Consider the following 19,113-nt stretch of genomic DNA (forward strand, 5'->3'; position numbering starts at 1 on the left):
GGGAAGGGGATAAGAGAGCAGGGAGATAATAAAGGGGAGGGCAGCTTGGGAGAGGGGGTAATCAGAAGCAAACACTTCTGAGGAGGGACAGGGTCAAAAGAGAGAATAAAATAAATGGGAAGGTGGGATAGGATGAAGGGAAATATAGTTAGTGTTCCACCACATGACTACTATGGAAGTGTTTTGCATGACTACGCTTGTATAATCTGTATCGAGTTGCTTGCCTTCTCAATGAGGGTAAGTAGGGAGGGAGGAAGGGAGAAATTTTGGAACCTAAAGTTTTAAAAACAAATGTTAAAAAATTGTTTTTATGTGCAACTGAGAAATAAGATATACAGGCAATGGGGTATAGAAATCTATCCTGCCCTACAGGAAAATGGAAGGGGAAGAAAATAAGAGAAGGGGGGAGGGAGATAGAAGGGAGGACAGATTAGGGAAGGGGTGGAGGGAGGGATGAGATGGGGAGAAAATTTGGAACTCAAAATCTTGTGGAAGTGAATGTTGAAAACTAAAAATAAATAAATTAATAAAAGTGTAAAGAGATTTAAAGAAGAAAAAACACAAAAAATAGTTACATAAAGTTTAATTCTTTTAAAATTAAATTTTATTTAAATTATTTTATCCATAGTGTGTACTTATTAAATGAATACTATATCCTAGGCACTGTGTTTAGTGTTGGGGCTACAAATATACAGTGCCTGACCTCAAGAAGCTTACATTCTAATGGGAAGATACAACATATATAGGGGACTGGTAGCCAGGGAAAAGTGTTTTTGATCTAGGAAGTTATAAGGATGGCAAGTAGAACAATTGGGCCCTAGATTGATAGACCCTTTCCAAAGCAATGATGGTGCTGATTCCATTAAGGCCTTAGTTTTTGTTGTTGTTCAGTCATTTCAGTCCTGTTTTATTCTTCATGAGCCCATTTTGGGTTTTCTTGGCAAAGATACTAGATTGGTTTGCCATTTCCTTCTCTAATTCATTTTACAGATGAGGAAACTGAGGCAGACAGGGTTAAGTGACCTGCCCCGAGTCACACAGCTACTAAGTGTCTATGGCCATATTTGAACTCAGGTCTTCCTGACTCCAGGCCCAGTGCTCTATCTACTGTGCTACCTACCTGCCCTAACACCTTAGTACAAGAGATAAAATGGGCAGCTAGATGGCACAGTGGACTGAAGTCAGGAAGACTCATCTTCTTGAGTTTAAATCTGACCTCAGACATTTACTAGCTGAATGACCTTGGGCAAATCATTTAACCCTGTTTGCCTTAGTTTCCTTATCTGTAAAATGAGCTGGAGAAGGAAATGGCAAACCACTCCAGCATTTTTGTGAAGAAAACCTCAAATAGGTTCATAAAGGGTTGGACGTGATTTAATGACTGAAAAACAACAACAGCAACAGATGGAAAACTGAGGGGTGGGGGGTTTGGGCAAGCCTAATGGCAGGGCAGATGTCAACCTGACCTGGGATGAAGATGAAATGAAAAATCGTATCAGTAGACATTTCAAAATCATATATTTAGAGAGAAAATTATGCTTCTCTTTAGAATTTAAAATACTTCAATAAGTACTAAAACAACAATTCTAATTATAATTTCAATTAAAATATATATATAGGAAATTGATTACTCTATTAAAACTATATTAAAATATTATAAGCTTTTTGAGAAGGGGATCTGTCTCACTTCTGCGTTTGTGTCCCTACTACAAAGCACAGGGCATAGTAAGCACTTAATAAATGTTTCTTGATCGATTACGGTGATTTATTCTTAATACTTCTGAAATATTAAAATTCATATTCTATGCAGACAGAAAAAACATTATATCATAAACTATGCTTTCTTGAGACCAGATTCATGGAAGAGTACAATGGTCCCTATGGGCCTGATCTGTTTCAATTGTCTTTACCTCTATCTCAAGAAAAATATTCTTTTAAAAACTCTCAGTTGGGGGCAGTTAGGTGGCGCAGTGCATAAGAGCACCGGCCCTGAAGTCAGGAGGACCTGAGTTCAAATCTGGCCTCAGACCAAACACTTGACACTTAACTAGCTGTGTGACCCTGGGCAAGTCACTTAACTTCAATTGCCTAAATAAATAAATGTGTGTATATGTGTGTGTGTGTGTGTGTGTGTGTGTATACGTATATATGTATATATGTATATATATATATATATATATATATAGAATAAAAATAAAAACTCTCAGTTAAGCAAAGTGAAGTGAGCAGAACTAGGAGAAATAACAGCAATATTGTAAAGACAATCAACTATGAAAAACTTGGCTATTCTGATCAGTGCAATGATCCACAACAATTCCAACTGACTCATAATGAAACATGTTAATCACCTCGAGAGAGACAACTGATGAACTCTGAGTGAAGATTGAAGGATTTTTTTTCCACTTTATTTTCTTGCTTTTTTTCCCCTTGCAATATGACTACTGTGAAAATGTGTTTTGTATGACTTAATATGTATAATGGGTATCATATTTCTTGCTTTTTCAATGGACAGGGGGTGGAGAGAGAAGGAGAGAATTTGAAACTGAAAATAAAAATTTTAAAAATATTTTTAAAAGAAAGAAAAAAGTAAAAACTCCCACTTGGGAAATTCCATTCAGAAAAATGCAATGACACAAAGATGCATTCTGTGTGGCAAAGCTATTTTCATACCTCCTTAGATTATTCTTGGGAATCATTCTTTCTTTATATGGCTACTGAGGTTGATGACATGGCACAGCTCTGTCTCACTTAAATGCAATTGCCATGCAAGTCCAAATGTCACCTTCCCATGATGTCATCGGTCCTCTTCCAGAATGATGGACAAAACAACAACAATTCTAGACAATAAATATGGTTAAATGTTTTGTCTGATCTGGTCATGTGATAATTAAGTTAGTTTGCTTTAAAAGGAGACCTGACCTAAGCTTTTGTTCCTCCAGAAAGCAGTAATTGTCCTTACCTGCTGTCAGGCTTTATCTCCTCAAATATTACGACAACCTACACATAATCTACCTGAGTTCCCAGAACACACATGGAGACAAACACCATCAAAAATAAGATGTAGATGTGGTAGAGGGGGAAAGTGTGTGCGTGTACGTGTGTGTGTGTGTGTGTGTGTGTGTGTGTGTGTGTGTGTGTGTGTGTGTGTGTGTATGATATAAGAGAGAGAGAAAGATGTTGGGAGTTAACCACATTTTATCTCCAGGTCCAGCAATGTTAGTACTATTTCTAGAAAAATTCTATTACAGTAAAATAATTTTAATGTTCCATGGGGGTGTTAAATATGATTTTATTGACAGTTTTCTCAAAAGGTTTATTTTTTATTTTTTTCTTAATAACTTATCTACTTTGCTGTTTGGCATTATTTGTAAAGGATTTCATTTGACCCATTCAGTAGGCTATCAGAGATACTCATGAAAGACTCTTTCCATGATTTGTTTTTGCCATAAATTTGGATTTTTCTTTGTTAAGGCATGTCTCTAATAACTAATTGTTTATTTTTAAGCTCCCAAGGTGAACAGATCCATCAAACCTAGTTCTGCACCACCAACCTCTCCTCCACCTGTACCTGCTTTAGCCCCAGGTAGAGTATAGACATTTTTTTAAAATCAGACTAAGTTGAACAATTTAGATGGATCACATATAAGGACAAAGATTAGAACACAAGAATTTTAGAGCTAAAAGAATTTTGACATCTTCTGAGATGGAGCACTAGGAAGGGTATATATTTATGAGCACCACATAGTACCTTTAGAAAAATAGACTATAAATTAAGGCACAGAAAAATTACAAGTAAATGTAAGAAAGCAGAAATACTGAATATATCCTTTATAGATCATAATGCAACCAAAAAAGTAATCAACACAAGGAACAGAAGCAAAAGACACAGATCTAAATGGAGACTGGACAAATAAAAATTAATAAATATGTGAAAGGCTTCCTTCTATTACAATTACCTTTCATCAATGTTGGGGTTTGTGTGATTTTTAATTCATTCTGTTTTGCAAAAAAACAAAAATTATTGGCTCATGTTTCATTTAAGTGAAATTAAGAATTTTTTACAACTTTTATAATATATTCATTTTCATATATGATAATCATCATAAGGCTAATCCTGACTATCTGAACAGAAATAGCTAAAACACAGAAATATTAATTAACTTGTCCAGATTAATATGTGAAAATTAGTTAGAAGTGCTGGATTTATCATTGTACCCCAGGTTCTGTGTCCCTTATTAACCATTACCTATAAGAAGCAGCTCAGAGTCAAAATCAGCATCTGCATCCATATAACATGGATAGCTTCTATTCAAACTAGCTGAGAACTTAAAACCCATGGTGATTTAACTGTGGTAAGGAATTGAAGAGGATACATCATAAGCCCTTATTTTTTTCAATGGAAGGGCAGGACAAGGCATTTATTTCTGATTCCCTGCAAAGTAGGTACTACAAAAAGGATTGTATTTCTCTATTATTCTTCCAGAGAAAGCAATGGGTTTTTTGAAATTCCTTCTCATTCTATCAGTTCCTCCATCATCAACTGCCTAGTCAGCATTTCTCATTGGATATACCATAAGCATCTCAAACTCAGCATATCCCAAAACAGGAGTCATTGTCTCCCCCAACTACTTGCTACTTACCCACGCCTTTGTATCCTCTCCATTTATGTCAAGGATACCACTATGCTGCTAGTCACAGCAGTTCCCAAACTCAGATTTGTCATCAACGATCTGCCCCACCCTGCCACTGCCACACACCTGTAACCAATCAATTGCCAAGGCTTGTCAATTCTACCTGCCCAGTGTGTCTTACGTCCGCCCTTTTCTTTCCACTCAAAAAGACTGACTATCCTAATTCAGGTCCTTATCGCCCCTCACTTGAACTCTTACAATCCCCTCTTAACTGGTCTCCTTGCCTTCTGACTCTCCCTTCTCTAATCCATTCTTCTTGACACAGTCACAAAATTGATATTCCTAAAATTCAAGTCCAACTATGTCACTCTCCTATTAAAGAAGTTTCACGGGCTCCCACTCTCCTTTATGATAAAATAAAAACTCCATGTTTTGCACGTGAAACTCTTCAAATTTGGCTAAAGTCTACTTTTCCAGGATTATTACACATTATTCTCCTTTATATGCTTATGTACCAGTTAAACTGGCCAACTTGCTATTCTTCATATACAACATTAAATTTCTCACCTCCATGCCTTTTCATAGGTTTGCCCTTTTCCTCTGAATGCACTTCTTCCATATCTCTCAGCACAGTACTTACATATATGTGGATGTACATATATGTACATATACATGCCTATATAATATTTGCATATATACATATCTTTATAAGTATGTAAATATGTGTACAGATGGATGGATAGACGGACAGACAGACAGCTAGATATGGATGGATGGATGGATGGATGGATGGATGGATGGATGGATGGATGGATGGATAGTATCCTTTGACTGAACAGAAGCTCTTTGAGAGCAGGGACTGTTGCATTTTTGCCTTTGTATCTTCAGCACCCAGCACACTGTTTGATGTGTAGTAAGTACTTAACAAATACTTTTCTATTACCTCAATAATGAGAGGCAACATTTACATCATGCTTTAAGGTTTACAAAACATTTTATATGTGTCATCTTATTTGATCTTCATAAGCAAACTGATTTTTTATGTAGAGGCCAAATGTCTCCCAATTTAACAAATAAAATTTATATTTCTTATTTCAGGAGAAGAGTATGAAGTTCCTGTGACTGAGGTAAGATCCAATTCAATGTACAAATTTCCCTCTAGAAGGTGAGATTTCTGTTGCAGGTTTAATAGCCTATGATCTTAAGTGTTTTTTGAGATATACAAAAGAAAAAAAGTTCATACGTAATCCTGTTTTTCTTTTCTATGTTAATGAAAGAGTTCATATTTCTCAGTGTCTGAAGTTCAAAATAATAAATAACAAATTCTTTAAAATAAAAAAAAACAGTTCACCAATATTTTATGTAGAATTGTACAAAACCTATCCTCAAGATCAGATTATGACTGCTGATTAATTCTGTTTTCACAATATTCCTAATAAGATAGCATAATGTAGTGGATAGTGTAGTGACTCCTGTCTTGGAGTCAGAAAGTCCTGGGTTCAGCATCTGACTCCTGTGAGCTGTGTAACCTAGGGTGAGGTACTTTTCTGCTTCTGTAAAATGAAGATCAGGGAGGCAGTTGATTAGTACAGTGGATAGAGCACTAGGCCTGGAGTCAGGAGGTCTGAGTTCAGATCTGACCTCAGACACTTACTACCTATATGACCTTGGGCAAGTCACCCTACATCTTAATTTCTTCAAAAAGTAAATAGTGTTGGACCAGGTGAGGTGGTGAGGCACCTCTGAGATGCCCTTCAGGTCTAGATCTGTGATCCTTTAACTTTTCAAAGCAGTTAACTAATTTTCCATTAATATGAGGTAGGTAAGGAAGGTGATATCCCGATCTTCCAGAAAGGGAAACTGAGGCACAGTGACTAGCTAGTCATTGTTAGAGAGAGAATTGGGACTCAGGTCTCTTGAAATCTAGACCTGTATGTTTTCCATGGAGCCATACAACTTTCCTCCTCTGTCCCCAAATAGACAGACTAGGGACCATATATGCCACAGTAGTAGAGAGCTGAGGTTCTGATTCCTAATGAAGAAATTCCTGCTTCTTCTCCGTGTAGAGGGAGGATCAGGAAAGATGATGAAGAGTTTGGAAACCCTAGATGCAAGATATGAAGGAAAGGAAGTTTAGAAATAAAAACCAAAAGGTGATCTGATAAAAGTCTTCTGTCAAATCGCAAAAGAGGTCCTTGGAATTTTTTTTCAAGTGAAATCACTAATACAAAATTCTCAGCTTATGGTCACTTTTCTTTTTTTTCTTTTTTCAGACACCACCTTTTTCCCCATACCAAAAACCACCCATCAAAACCTGTGAGTAGCCCCTGATACCACAAACCCTGTTGTCAAGTTTTGAGTATTTTAAGTAAAGGAAATCTTAATTTCTCTTCCTCATCACTTCCCTTCTCCTCCCTTGATCTCCCCTATCCCAAATTCCTCCCTTATAACCCAAGCCCAGTCCTGTCTTCCCTCTCTCCTCAAAATAAGCATGGATGCTCTGTGGTCATCTTTCCATTATGAAAGCCTGGCTTTCATCCACCTTGGTCACTGAGCAGGCTTTGGAGCACATCCTCCCTCCCATTTCTTGTCTACTTTCCTTATTTTCCAATTGTCACCATAAAACTACCATGTCCTATCTTGTGAGGTCTCAAGTCCCCATCATCGTCCCAGGGAGGGATGAGTAACAAGATTCATAGAATCACAGAATTTCTGAGTTAGAAGAGACGCCGGTGGCCATCTAGCCTAAGCTATAACAGAATTAGAATCCCCATCACAATATAGATGACAAGTGGTCATCTAGGTTCTGCTGGAAGACCTCCAAGGAGGCAGAACCTTCCACTTCCTCAGGTGGAACCCGCTACCTCCTAAAGAAACCCACTGCACTTTTCGAGAGCTCTGATAGTTAAATACTGCTGGAAAGCAAGTCTAAATTTGTTTCTTTGCAACTCTCCCTTTCTTCTCCCCACTGCGCCTAGTCCTGCAAAACAGAATGTCTAAACCCTCTTTGACTTTGCAGCTGTAAATACTTTAAGATAGCTGTGCCCTCCCTACCCCTAGCCTTCTCTTTTCCAGGATTTAGCACCCCCATAATTCTTTCTCACACACTAAGACCAGGATTCCTCTATCATTATATCACAAAGTGATCAGGACCGAGAATCTATTCCACTTACCTCTTCCCAACTTCCATTACTATCCCAGAAAGTGACTAGGTCAGGGATTCTTCCTTCTGCCCTAAAGCTCAGTCCTCTCTACACTGTCCTGAAAATCTTTCCGTGTTTGCCATCAGTCTCACATGTGGCAACCCCAGCATCTCATGACAACTGAAGAGGTTGTAGCAGAAACGGTGGAGAGTGACCTAGGGTGACATGAGGCTATGGGGTTCTGGTTCTAGGTCCTTCTGTTTTCCCTTAGTGAATTTCTTTTTACCCCCAAACAGATGAACCCATGAAAAACATTTCTAGAAAACTCCTAGCAGGATCCACATCTGGATTCCTACTCTGACTTCCTACTCTGATGAATCTTGACTCATCAGAGACTCCTCCCTCTCTTCTCACCTCCAGCCAGCTAAGCCCATTTGTCAGAGAGGCTCCTGGGAGGGCTCTTCCCATCTCTATGTACACTGTATTTTCTTTTTCTTTTTTTGTATTTTATTTTTCCCCATTTATACGTAAAAACAATTTTTAACCTTCATTTTTAAAACTTTGAGTTCCAAATTCTCTCCCTCCTTCCCTATCCCCGATCGTTGAGAAGATCAATATAGGTCATACAGGTGTGGTCATACAAAACATATCCACAATAGCCATGTTTGAATGAAAACATAGACAAAAAAAACCTCAATAAAAATGAAGAAGGTAAAAAAAAAAATGCTTCAATCTGTATTCAGACACCATCAGTTCTTTCTCTGGGGATGGATAGCATTTTTCATCCTAAGTCCTTCAGAGTTGTCTCGGATCGTTGTACTCCTGAGAATAACTAAGTCATTCACAGCTGATCATCTTACGGTATTGCTGTTACTTTGTGCACAGCACAATTTACTTTGCATCAGCCCATGCAAATCTTCCCAGGTTTTTCTGAGAGTATCCTGTTCATCATTTTTTATAGCATATTAGTATTCCATCACAATCACACAGCATAATTTGTTCAGCCATTCCCCAATTGATGGGCATCCCCTCAATTTCTAATTCTTTGCCCCCAGAAAGGAGCTGCTATAAATATTTTTGTGCACATAGTTCCTTTTCCTTTTTGTTTTTTATCTCTTTTGGGATACAGACCCAGTAGTGGTATTGCTAGGTCAAAGGATGTGCATGGTTTTATAGCCCTTTGGGTTCCAAATTGCTCTACAGAATGGTTGAATCAGTTCCCAACTCCACCAACAGTGAATTAATGTCTCATTTTTCCCACATCCCTTCCAACATTTGTCATTTACCTTTTCTGTCCTATCAGCCAATCTAATAGGTATGAGGTAATACCTCAGAACTGTTTTAATTTGCATTTCTCCAATCAATACTGAATTGGAGTATTTTTCATATGACTGTAGATAGCTTTGATTACTTCATCTGAAAACTGATCATATCTTTTGATCATTTATCAGTTAGAGAATGACTCTACCCCATGTTTTCTATCCACATCCTGGTAGACAAGCCCAAGCTCCACAGCCAAAGACATGAGGTGCACCTACTCAGAGTTGTGAGAATCAAATGAAATAATATTTGTAAAATGTTCAGTACAGTACCTGGCACATAGTAGGTGCTATGTTTGCTATCATTATTGTTATTATTATTACATGAGATCACATCAGTAAAACCCTTTGCAAGTGCTATATCAGTGTTAGCTTTTATGATTGGGATGATGGTGAACCATTACTCTTAAAAAGCAACAAAAGAGTGAATGTGTCTTTCTTGCCTGGCTGAAAAGGTGATTTTATTTCACTGTGAAAGTCCTGAAGATTTAGGGCTGACTGTTTTTATGTCCACTGTGCTCAGATGACAGCAACAATGCTGCAACTTGGGAATCCAAGCCTCCTTCATCAATTCAAGCCCCATCACCTCTCCCAAGGGCCATGTAAGTACCTGCCGCAAAAAGGAGTCCCACTTAGAATGCTGACGCTGATTATCTTCCCTCAGAGGGCCACAGCAGCAGCCTCCATGAAAGAGAATAGACATTCTCTCTAGTAGATAATTTAGACAGATAAACAAAAGGAGGCTCTTCTGGCTTTGCTTCTTGTCCAAGGTAAGAGGGAGATGGCCAGGACAGAGAAAGGCCAATGGGCTCTGGAGGCTGGGCTTCTATTACTCACTACATTGCATTGAAGCCTTTTCAGGGGAGTCTGGATTCTTAGCACCTCAGCCTCGGGAATTCAGCCTAGCACAGTGCCTGGCATACAGTAAGAGCTAAATTAATGTCTATTGTGTGATTGACTGACCAGGAGGGAAGCAGGCCCTAGGGAATATATGCATGCCAACTGTCTCGCATCAATGAACTCACAGGTCTTTTTGTAAAGTAGAGGTGATAATCCCAACAGTCAAGAGACAGAGAATATTATATATGATATATGATCTATGTCTAGCCAGGTAAGAGATGCCGGTCATTTGTCCAGGGCCTATCCTCTGGGGAAGCTTCCTCAGGAGCCTAAATTAGACATCTAAAGATTGCTCAGTGAGCTTAGAACCACCACCAAGGAAGACCCACCAGCTGCCCTCCCCAGGACATAGTGACCCAAAATACCACAGGTGCACCCCATCTTATGTAAAAAGTCAGGGGGAAATTAAATCATGTTTCTTTGGAAATTTACATTATTTCTCTGTTATGCTGTGTCAGCATTTCTGGTGACATTTCAATCTTCAGTGGCATCTAATCTTTTGCTTAGAGGCTCAACCCCTGTTTTAAGTAATAAATGGTGCGTAAACAAACATCCTTTAAAAAATAAGGATTCTTAAAAAAAAATAAGGATTCTTTTAGTCCAAAAGAGATAACGTGGCATATTAGATAGCACTCTGGACATGGGTTCAGGGAGACCCGAGTTCATATCCTACCTCAGTCACTTACTATGTGATCATAGGCAAGCCACTCAACCTTTCTGAGCCTCAGTTTCCTCATCTGCAAATCAGCAACCCCTTATTAAGCACTTATTATATGTTTAACTTCCCCATCTTTAAGTCAACAAGGCAAGTCAACCAGCATTTATTAAGCACTTACTGTAAGCCAGGCATTGTGCTTAGTGCTTTCCTCAAAAGAAAAGAGTGATCACATGTATTTAATAGGACTATTATGAGGATTAAATGAGATAACATTAAGTGAAATACACTGTAAACCTTTAAAGTATGATAGAAATATGAACCATTATCATTGCTGGATATTTAAGCTACTATTATTATAATTATCATTATTATTTTAACAGTATAGTTGATCAGCTCATAGCTTTCACGTGCATTGTTATCTCATTTAATCTTCAGCACAGTCCTATGAGGGAAATAATATAAGACATATTATTCCTATTTTATGGATGAGGAAAGTGAGACTCAGATGTGCAGTGACTTGCTCAGGGCCTTTTACTATCCACTCACTAAGCAGCAGAGCCAAATCTTCTGATGCAGAACCAAGGTTCTTTGTACTGTGTGCCTGTGTGCACTGTGTGTACATAATGTGTACATAATGCCTCTCTTATCATAGAACATAGGAGAGCTTGATTCCTGGTTCTACCACTTACAAGCAGTGAGACTTTGGACTAGTCACGGCACTTTTCGGTGTCTTGGTTCCTACAACTGTTAACTTGGAGATAATCATCTTGGTGCTGCTACTTCATAGGAGTGTTGTGAGGTCCTAATGAGATAGTATGTGTGTCAAGGGTCTTTATACACCATAAAGATGCTACCCTGGCCAGGGAATAGTTAATATTCTCCTGCCAGGCATTTTCCCGAAGCTTCAACTCGTTTCCTATTCCACTAAGTTATTTAACTCCACTTCTCCTTTAATTCTCCACAAATCAGCAGAGCATAACTCCCCCTTATGTGATCCAAAAGAGACAGCTCTCCAGGGCATTTGCTTCAACTGATCTGGTTTAAATTTACATGAGTTATTTCACAAGAGCTTTGTCTATTACTGATTTCTTTTTATTCCCCAGAAAGAAAACAGCAACTCAGCTGAAAACAGTAAGTTGATTTTGAATTTGTGGTTTTGATTTAAGATGGTATTATCTTTTCTGTTAACATCTACGGGTGTTGTTACTTAACATTAAAGTTAAAAGAGAGATGGCCAGAAGGGTGTCCAGCTGGCAATTCAGGTAGGCTCATTCTTACTGGTCATGTCTTGGTGAAATCTTCTCTGGTCAAATCTAGTGCCCAAGAGTTTTATTTTATCAGCTCCCTCAGAGGCGATCAAACTCTGAGGGATGGATCCACCCTGATCAAATTCAAGAGACATTGATTTGTTGTTTTCTGTAAGACTGGGTCTCTCTTTCTTGCCCATGCTGGAAATACAGGGGCTACTAGTGGATTCATTACCACTACTGATTGGCACAGAAGCTTTGCTTAACCTGTTCTGTTTCTAACCTGGATTCATTCACCTCCCTTTAGACAACCTGGTGGCCCCCTGCTCCCAGAACCTCACTATATTGATGTCAAACTTAGTTCAGACTTAGTTCAGATAATTAGTTCAAACTTAGTTCAGATCAATAGCCCACTCCAACTCAGAACTACTGAGCTCAAGGTCATCCACCAGGCTCAGCCTCCCTGGTAGCTGGGATTCCAGGTGTGTGCCAATAGTCTGGAAAGAGACACTAATTTGCAAACTAGAATGTCAATTTGTTAATTTATAGTAATGTTAGCTATGTTGATGCTACCCTTTTGCGTGGCACACTTTTTCTAGTAGGTCCAGTCCAGAGACCAAATTATAGGTCAGAAAATTTACTGGTAAGCATAGGATCACAACAAAGGGAATCAGATGCGCTCAAGAGACATTTCCATCATACCATGATAGCTAGATTAATGGCCTTCTTAACTCTAGGGTTAGTGATTTATGTTTACCAGTTTACTAACTGGTACCAATTAGTGAAATCAGAGGATCGAGTGCTAGATGTGTGCTAGACAAACACTGGCCATCTCTCACTCTTGAGTCTTCTTTTTCTAGACTCAATGCAGACCCCTTAGATTTTGACATTATCTCAAATAGTATCAATGGACATTTGGCTAGATCATGACTTACCTTTGAAATTCAGAAAGATAACTTCCACTTGAGAGAGTTTCAGGAGACACCTTGATTTCATCAACATATGACTTCTAAGGTGGGAAGAGGTAGGAAGAATACTTGGGTAGTTGACTAATCTCATCCTTTTTTTTTTTTAAATTCTCCTTAGCTTCAACTGTAGGGCCTATTTCTGACTTTGTTTCAAAATTCTAGGAATGTAACCCACTATATAATGACCCTGGTTAAAAGTTGAAGTAATTTCCAAATAAAAGCAAAAACATAGGGAGCCTTCCTTAAGGTGGACATACTTAGCAATGGTAAAAATGCTAGTTGAAGTTACACCTTCTAAGGAGAGAACAATTATAGTGGAAACCTTGATGATGAGTATAAAACCATGGCAGACTTAGTAAATATCTCTACTCTCTAGAACAGACTTGCCAAAGAGACTGCTTCTTTCACAGAAATTATTTTCCATGTGCTGGGGTATAAATTCCCTATCAACTAATTATGGAGCTAATTCCACAGGGTGGAAAAGCTGACATTACCTGGGCATGAAAAAAAACTAGGATCCTACCTAAGCAACAATGAATCATGGCCATATGTTAATAAACTAATGCCCACCTTGGCTTACTCCTTCCAAATTACCTAGAAGGTTTGGTTGCCATCTCTAAGAAAAGATATGACACAGACATGAGACCTAAATACAGATTCAGGGGAGATCTGGGAAGGAATACTCTGATAGCCAATATGGTTTATAGCCACTGGACCTATCATCTCGACATTTACAAAAATGAGGAGCCCTTTTAACATCTAAATTTTTAAGAACATTCGCGTGATAGTGTATGTATTATAAGCAGCCATTGACTAAGAATAATATATAAGTAAAAGCTATGATAAATTCAGTAATGCTTTAAATTTTATTAATTCTTGATCAATGAAAATTCACCTTTTGTTCCTTTCATTTCTCCCCTGCCCCACCCTCAGCGATAAAAGAAAACAAAATCCCTGTTATAAATATGTATAGTTAAGCAAAATAAATTCCCTCATTGGCCATGTCCAAGAAAAAAAGTCTCAATTTGCACTCTGAATCTATCACCTCTCTATCATGAGAGGTGATATCCATCTATCTGTCTATCTATAACATATCTAGCGTATGCTATCATAAACCCTCTCAATTTGTGCTTGGTAATTGCATTGATCAGAGTTACTAAATCTTTTAAAGTTATTTATAATATTGTCTTTACAACATTGTTGTTATTATATAAATTGTTTTCCTGGTTCTGCACACATCACACTGTATCAGTTCATACAAGTCTTCCCAGGTGTTTGTTTCTTATACCATCGTCTTCATCATTTCTTACAGCACAATAGTATTCAGTGATATTTATATACTACTACTTGTTCAGCCATTCCCCAATTGATAATTCTTTGACATTACAAAAAGAGCTGCTATAAATATTTTTGTAATCCTTGGTTATAGTTTGTTTTGTTTAGGACCAATCCCTTGCTTAATCTACCTTCCCTCTTGTTCCTCCCTTTTCCTTTTCCCCTTTTCTTTCTGTTTCCCTGTTGAATGAAATGTATTTCTGTACCCAAATGTATGGGTTCTTCCTTCCTCTGAAGCGTCAGATGAGCATGAGTTTCAAGTGTCAGTTGCTCTCCCCACCCCTTCCTCCTTGTTTTTAGACTCCTATTTAAGCATTCTGCTTATGTGAGACAATTTTTCCATCCTGCCTGTCCCCTCCCTTTGCCTCTCACTAATGCTTTTAAATGCATTTGGATTTAACTAATCACTATAGTATCTCTATATATTTGAAAAATAGTAATACATGTAAATGTGAGACATAGTAGGCAGCTATCTGGTTCAGTAGATAGAGTGTTAGATTTGGAATCAGGAAGACTGGAGTTAAACTCCTACCTCAGACACTTCCTAGCTATGTGACTCTGGTCAAGTCACTTACTCGCCCTCAGTCTCAGTTTTTTCATCTGTGAAATGGGGATAAGTAATAGCACCTACCTCATAGGGTTGACGTAAGCATTAAGTAAGGTGACAAATGTGGAGTAGTTTGCAAATCTTAACAAACTATATAAATACTAAGAAATATTATTATTATTGATTCAACATACAGAAATGATCTTTGCTTATTTCTGGATTTGTGAAGCCCTTACATAACCACTCCTCCCACAGGACCCTAGCCTATCATTTAGACTAACTGCCAATGATTTTCATCATAGATTTGTTTTTAGCTGTCAGTTACCAGCATTCACTGCCCTCCCCCACCCTTGAGTGCAAAGCACTGTTAGAATTGCCATAAATAAAGACATATTAGTTATTGCCCTTGCCACTGAAAAGCTATATTCTAGTTTTAAATTTATGCTAGTTGGTATTTTATATGTATATATATATGTATATGAATATATAAAATAACTAACTATAAGTGCACTTATAGTTAGTGAAATTAGTGAGTATTTTTACAATCTTAAAAATAGTATTTTTGCACAAGATTGATTGTATGTCAATATACACAGGGAGGTATGCTCCATTAAAATATCTATTTTAGTAACATTGCCTGGATTTCACACTGCATTATAAGCTGTATATTTTCAAATTCTGTCAAGTTGCACGGCCTTATTTTGTTTTTACAGGCCCCAGGTCTCCCTCCAGCGAACACCTTGAGTGGTCATGAAGGTAAAGGTACATAAAGCTTTGTTGTTGTTGTTGTTGTTGTTGTTGTTGTTGTTTTTGGCTTGTTTTGTTTTGTTTGGTGGGGCTGGGGGTAGGGGGAGGGTTGGGGAGGTGCACTCTAGAAATTACTTTGTAAGTAATTATTGTAAACGGGGTATTCATTTCTTAAACCAAAATAAAGCACCTTCTGCAAACAGCAGTGAGTAACTAGATTGTAACAACAAACACTTCTCATTATCAGGTGCCTTGACTATGTCCCAAACCCTCACAGCATAATCTGTCCCCTTACAGAGAGCCATGCTGATTTCCAAGTGAAGATAGAGCAGAAGAGGACTCAGTGGTCCTCAGGTCTAAACCCTGCATTTTATAGATAGGAAACTGAGGCTCAGAGGAGTTGAAATAATCAGATAAAGCCTATTCAAAAGTGAAGAATTACTTATTCAAAACTAGGATTTGAAGTGAGCCAAATAAACAAATCTGAGTTCAAACAATGCTCATTCTTTTGCCTTTCCAAGAATTTAGAGAAGAGTTCTTAATCTGGAGTCCATGGATAGATTTCAGGGGGTCCCTGAACTTGGATGGCAAAAAAAAAAAATCACTTCTTTATTTTCACTAACCTCTAACTGAAATTTAACATTTCCTTCAATTATTTAAAAACATGATTCTAAGAAGGGGTCCCTAGGCTTCACCAGACTGCCAAAGGGGTCCATGACACAAAGATTAAGAACCCCCTCATTGCTTTCAAAGCCTATCTCACTTCTTACCTTCCTTCCTTCCTTTCTTCACTTCCACTATTTTAGTTATTGTGTTTGCCACAAGCCACAGCTAACTTTTTACACTTCCCTTGCTAAGATGACCCATCTTTCAAAATGGCCCTAAAACAAATCTCTGAATTCAATAGAGGCTATTAGCAAATGGGCACTTTCTAACTCTAGGTCATAGCTCCTGCATAAATTGTCCTCTTTTTCCTGTCTCCGTGCATATGTTTCTCACTGGCTATCTCCTGGTTTCCTCCTTTTTTCTGTACCTTTTTTGATCACCCCATTTCTGTGTATCTCTCTCCATGGTTCTCCCTTTCTCCGCCTGTCTTTCAATGTTTTTAGCTTTTGGTTCTTCCCTTGTTCCCTTTCCATCTTGCTAAGCAAAAAACACAGGAGCAGCCTGGAGCCTAGTGAAGACCTCAACTACAATCTCCCCTCTGGAGCTCCCCCATGCGCATGGTTAAAATACTAGGATCCATGCAGCACCAAGACAGGAGGAACAATGGACTCACCTAGTCTCAGAATTTGAAGGGACCTTAGAAAGCTGTCTCATTCAGCCTCTACCTAAAGGCATAGGAGCACAGTGGAAAGGGCACTGACTTTATAGTCAGAGGGCCCAAGTTCAAACTGTAACTCTGCTGTTATTTCCTTGCTATGTGACCCTCTGACCCTCAGTTTCCTCATCCGTAAAATTAGATGTGGGAGTTGGACTAATTGTCCTCTAATGTCCCCTTCAGCTCCAAATCTGTGATCCTATGAAATGGGAAGCTTCTTCTGCTTGGATACCACTAGAAACAGCAGAAACTAGAGTAAGAACGGAACTCAGAGACCGTGTAGTCCAACATGACCTTCCTCCCCTCACCCCTTTTTTACTGACGGTCAAACTGAGGCCCAGAAGGGTTTGGTAATTTGCCCAAACCAGCTGAGCTGAGACTCCAGTTGCCCCCTCGGTCCACTTTTGGACAGTTCTCATCGTTACAGAGTTCTTTCTTATATTGAGCTAAAATCACCCTCCCTGGAACTTCCACCCATTCTTTCATGTGAAATACATGCTGCGCTGATTCTAGCGTTTTAGGGACTTGTGCTAAGGGAGAATTAGGGAAGCAGAAGGGTCCTCGTTTCGGCTCCGTGATGCAGTGCAGGCCCCGCTGTCAAGAAGGTCCTCTTTCTCACACTGGTGCAGGCAAGATTACACCAGTCAGGCAGGGACCCCAGATCTCTAGTTACAAAGGAGTCTGAGCATAGTCCATGCAAGGACCTGACACGGAGCCTCAGCCAATGGACAGGAAGCCTCATTCTCCAAGTCACCGGGGAGTTGGAGAGCGCAGATAGGACAGACACGCAGAACACAGTGAGACTAAGAACAGGCAAAGCTGGTCGCAGATCAGTTCTTCCCACTTGGTTTGGTTGTTTGGCAGAGAAAATTGCGTTTTCTTATAACCCTGAACTGCGAACTTTCCCCACGTAGAAAAGCCAGTACCTGCTGAACGTCACCGAGGCCGAACCCTTGGCCCGAGGATGGATCTCCCACACCCATCAGCATTTCCCACAGTCAACAAGTAAGAATTATTTTGTTCCTTGTATTCCTTCCTGTCACTATAGTATGTGGCATCTGCAGTGAGGCTGGAAGGCCCAGGGTAGCTTCCTTGTCATGAACTGAGACTGACTTTGAGCTAATGGGCATTTTCCAGCAAATAAGGTGTTTGATCACCCAAAGAATGTGTTGGACCCAAATAAAATAAGATTCCAACATTTAGCCATTGCATCAAGATTGTACGCCTTGTATGAAAATTATATCACAAGTCTTCTTTTCATGAAACTGAGTGATGAAGAAAATGGACGCAACTGTCAAGGTAGTTGAGACCACAGCACCGCAACGTTTACCCAAATTTATCCAAGTAACATAGAGAGTGGGTTTGTTTGCTTGTTTTTGAATTACTGAGGTAATTACTTCAGCTTTCAGGGCAATCTACCAATGAAAAAGGTGTGGTCCAATGAAGAACACTGGTTTTAGAGTCAGAGAAGATGGGTTCAAATCCCAGCCATCCCACTTACTACCCACATGATATTAGGCTAGTCACTTAGCTTCCATGAGCCTCAGTTTCCTCGTCTGTAAAAAAAGTGGCTTGAATTAGATGGCTCCTTAGGTCCCAGCTCTAAGGTTCAGGTCCTATAATTTTATATGATTTCTTTCTACAAAGCCAACACAAGTGGTGGAAGCATCAGAATTTGAGCCAATTAAACTCCAAAAAAGCCACAATCCCCAAGACCAAACTCATTTCTTCCCCCAGATGGGTTCTCTTTCCTGAAATTCATGTTTCTGAAAATGGTGGTGGAATCATTCTCCCAGATTCTGGGGTCTGATGGCCAAGGTTTGTCTTCTTTGACTCATGAAGCCCCCTTCCAGGAAAGCCCATCAGCCTTCCTTCTCCTCTTCCAATCAGTCACCAAACCCAGTTGATTCTTCCTTCAAAATATCTTCCATATGATTCCCCTTTCCATTCCCATGGTCACCACCTTAGGCTATGCCCTTGTCACCTCACACCGGGATTACTGCAAAAACTGTACACTGGTCTTGACAGCTCCCAAACAGCAGAGCTGGGATGCAGATACGGATCTCCTGATTCCCGCAGGGATGTCTTATGAGCTGTGCCTTGAAAGGGAAGGAGCTAAGACAGGAATCCTCAGTGTTAAGAGAAGGATGGGGAGAGAGATCCTGTTGCGCTCTAATAATAGGCCAAGAAGAGATGGAGATTGTAGGAGACAAGCTGGGGCAGGGGAAGGTGATAATTTCCCGGATTTCATTCATTTAGCAAACATTGACTTAGCACCTAGCACACACACACACACA

At 39.1% G+C, this 19,113-nt stretch overlaps 1 protein-coding gene across 2 annotated transcripts in view; it reads left to right on the forward strand.

The window, feature by feature from the left end:
- BLNK (B cell linker) overlaps positions 1-19,113 on the forward strand; it is a 99,039-nt gene that overhangs the window by 65,819 nt on the left and 14,107 nt on the right. Inside the window, exons 8-14 of one of the 2 annotated variants that reach the window (XM_027859783.1) lie at positions 3,506-3,583; positions 5,730-5,758; positions 6,905-6,947; positions 9,617-9,695; positions 11,755-11,782; positions 15,462-15,504; positions 17,731-17,821. In XM_027859783.1, the coding sequence (XP_027715584.1) occupies positions 3,506-3,583; positions 5,730-5,758; positions 6,905-6,947; positions 9,617-9,695; positions 11,755-11,782; positions 15,462-15,504; positions 17,731-17,821 (391 nt within the window). Of the gene's footprint in view, positions 1-3,505; positions 3,584-5,729; positions 5,759-6,904; positions 6,948-9,616; positions 9,696-11,754; positions 11,783-15,461; positions 15,511-17,730; positions 17,822-19,113 lie in introns of both variants that reach the window. The other variant, XM_027859778.1, reaches the window with a different exon arrangement.

Source organism: Vombatus ursinus, unplaced genomic scaffold, assembly GCF_900497805.2.
Source record: "Vombatus ursinus unplaced genomic scaffold, bare-nosed wombat genome assembly UNPS02000749.1, whole genome shotgun sequence".
NCBI lineage: Eukaryota > Metazoa > Chordata > Mammalia > Diprotodontia > Vombatidae > Vombatus > Vombatus ursinus.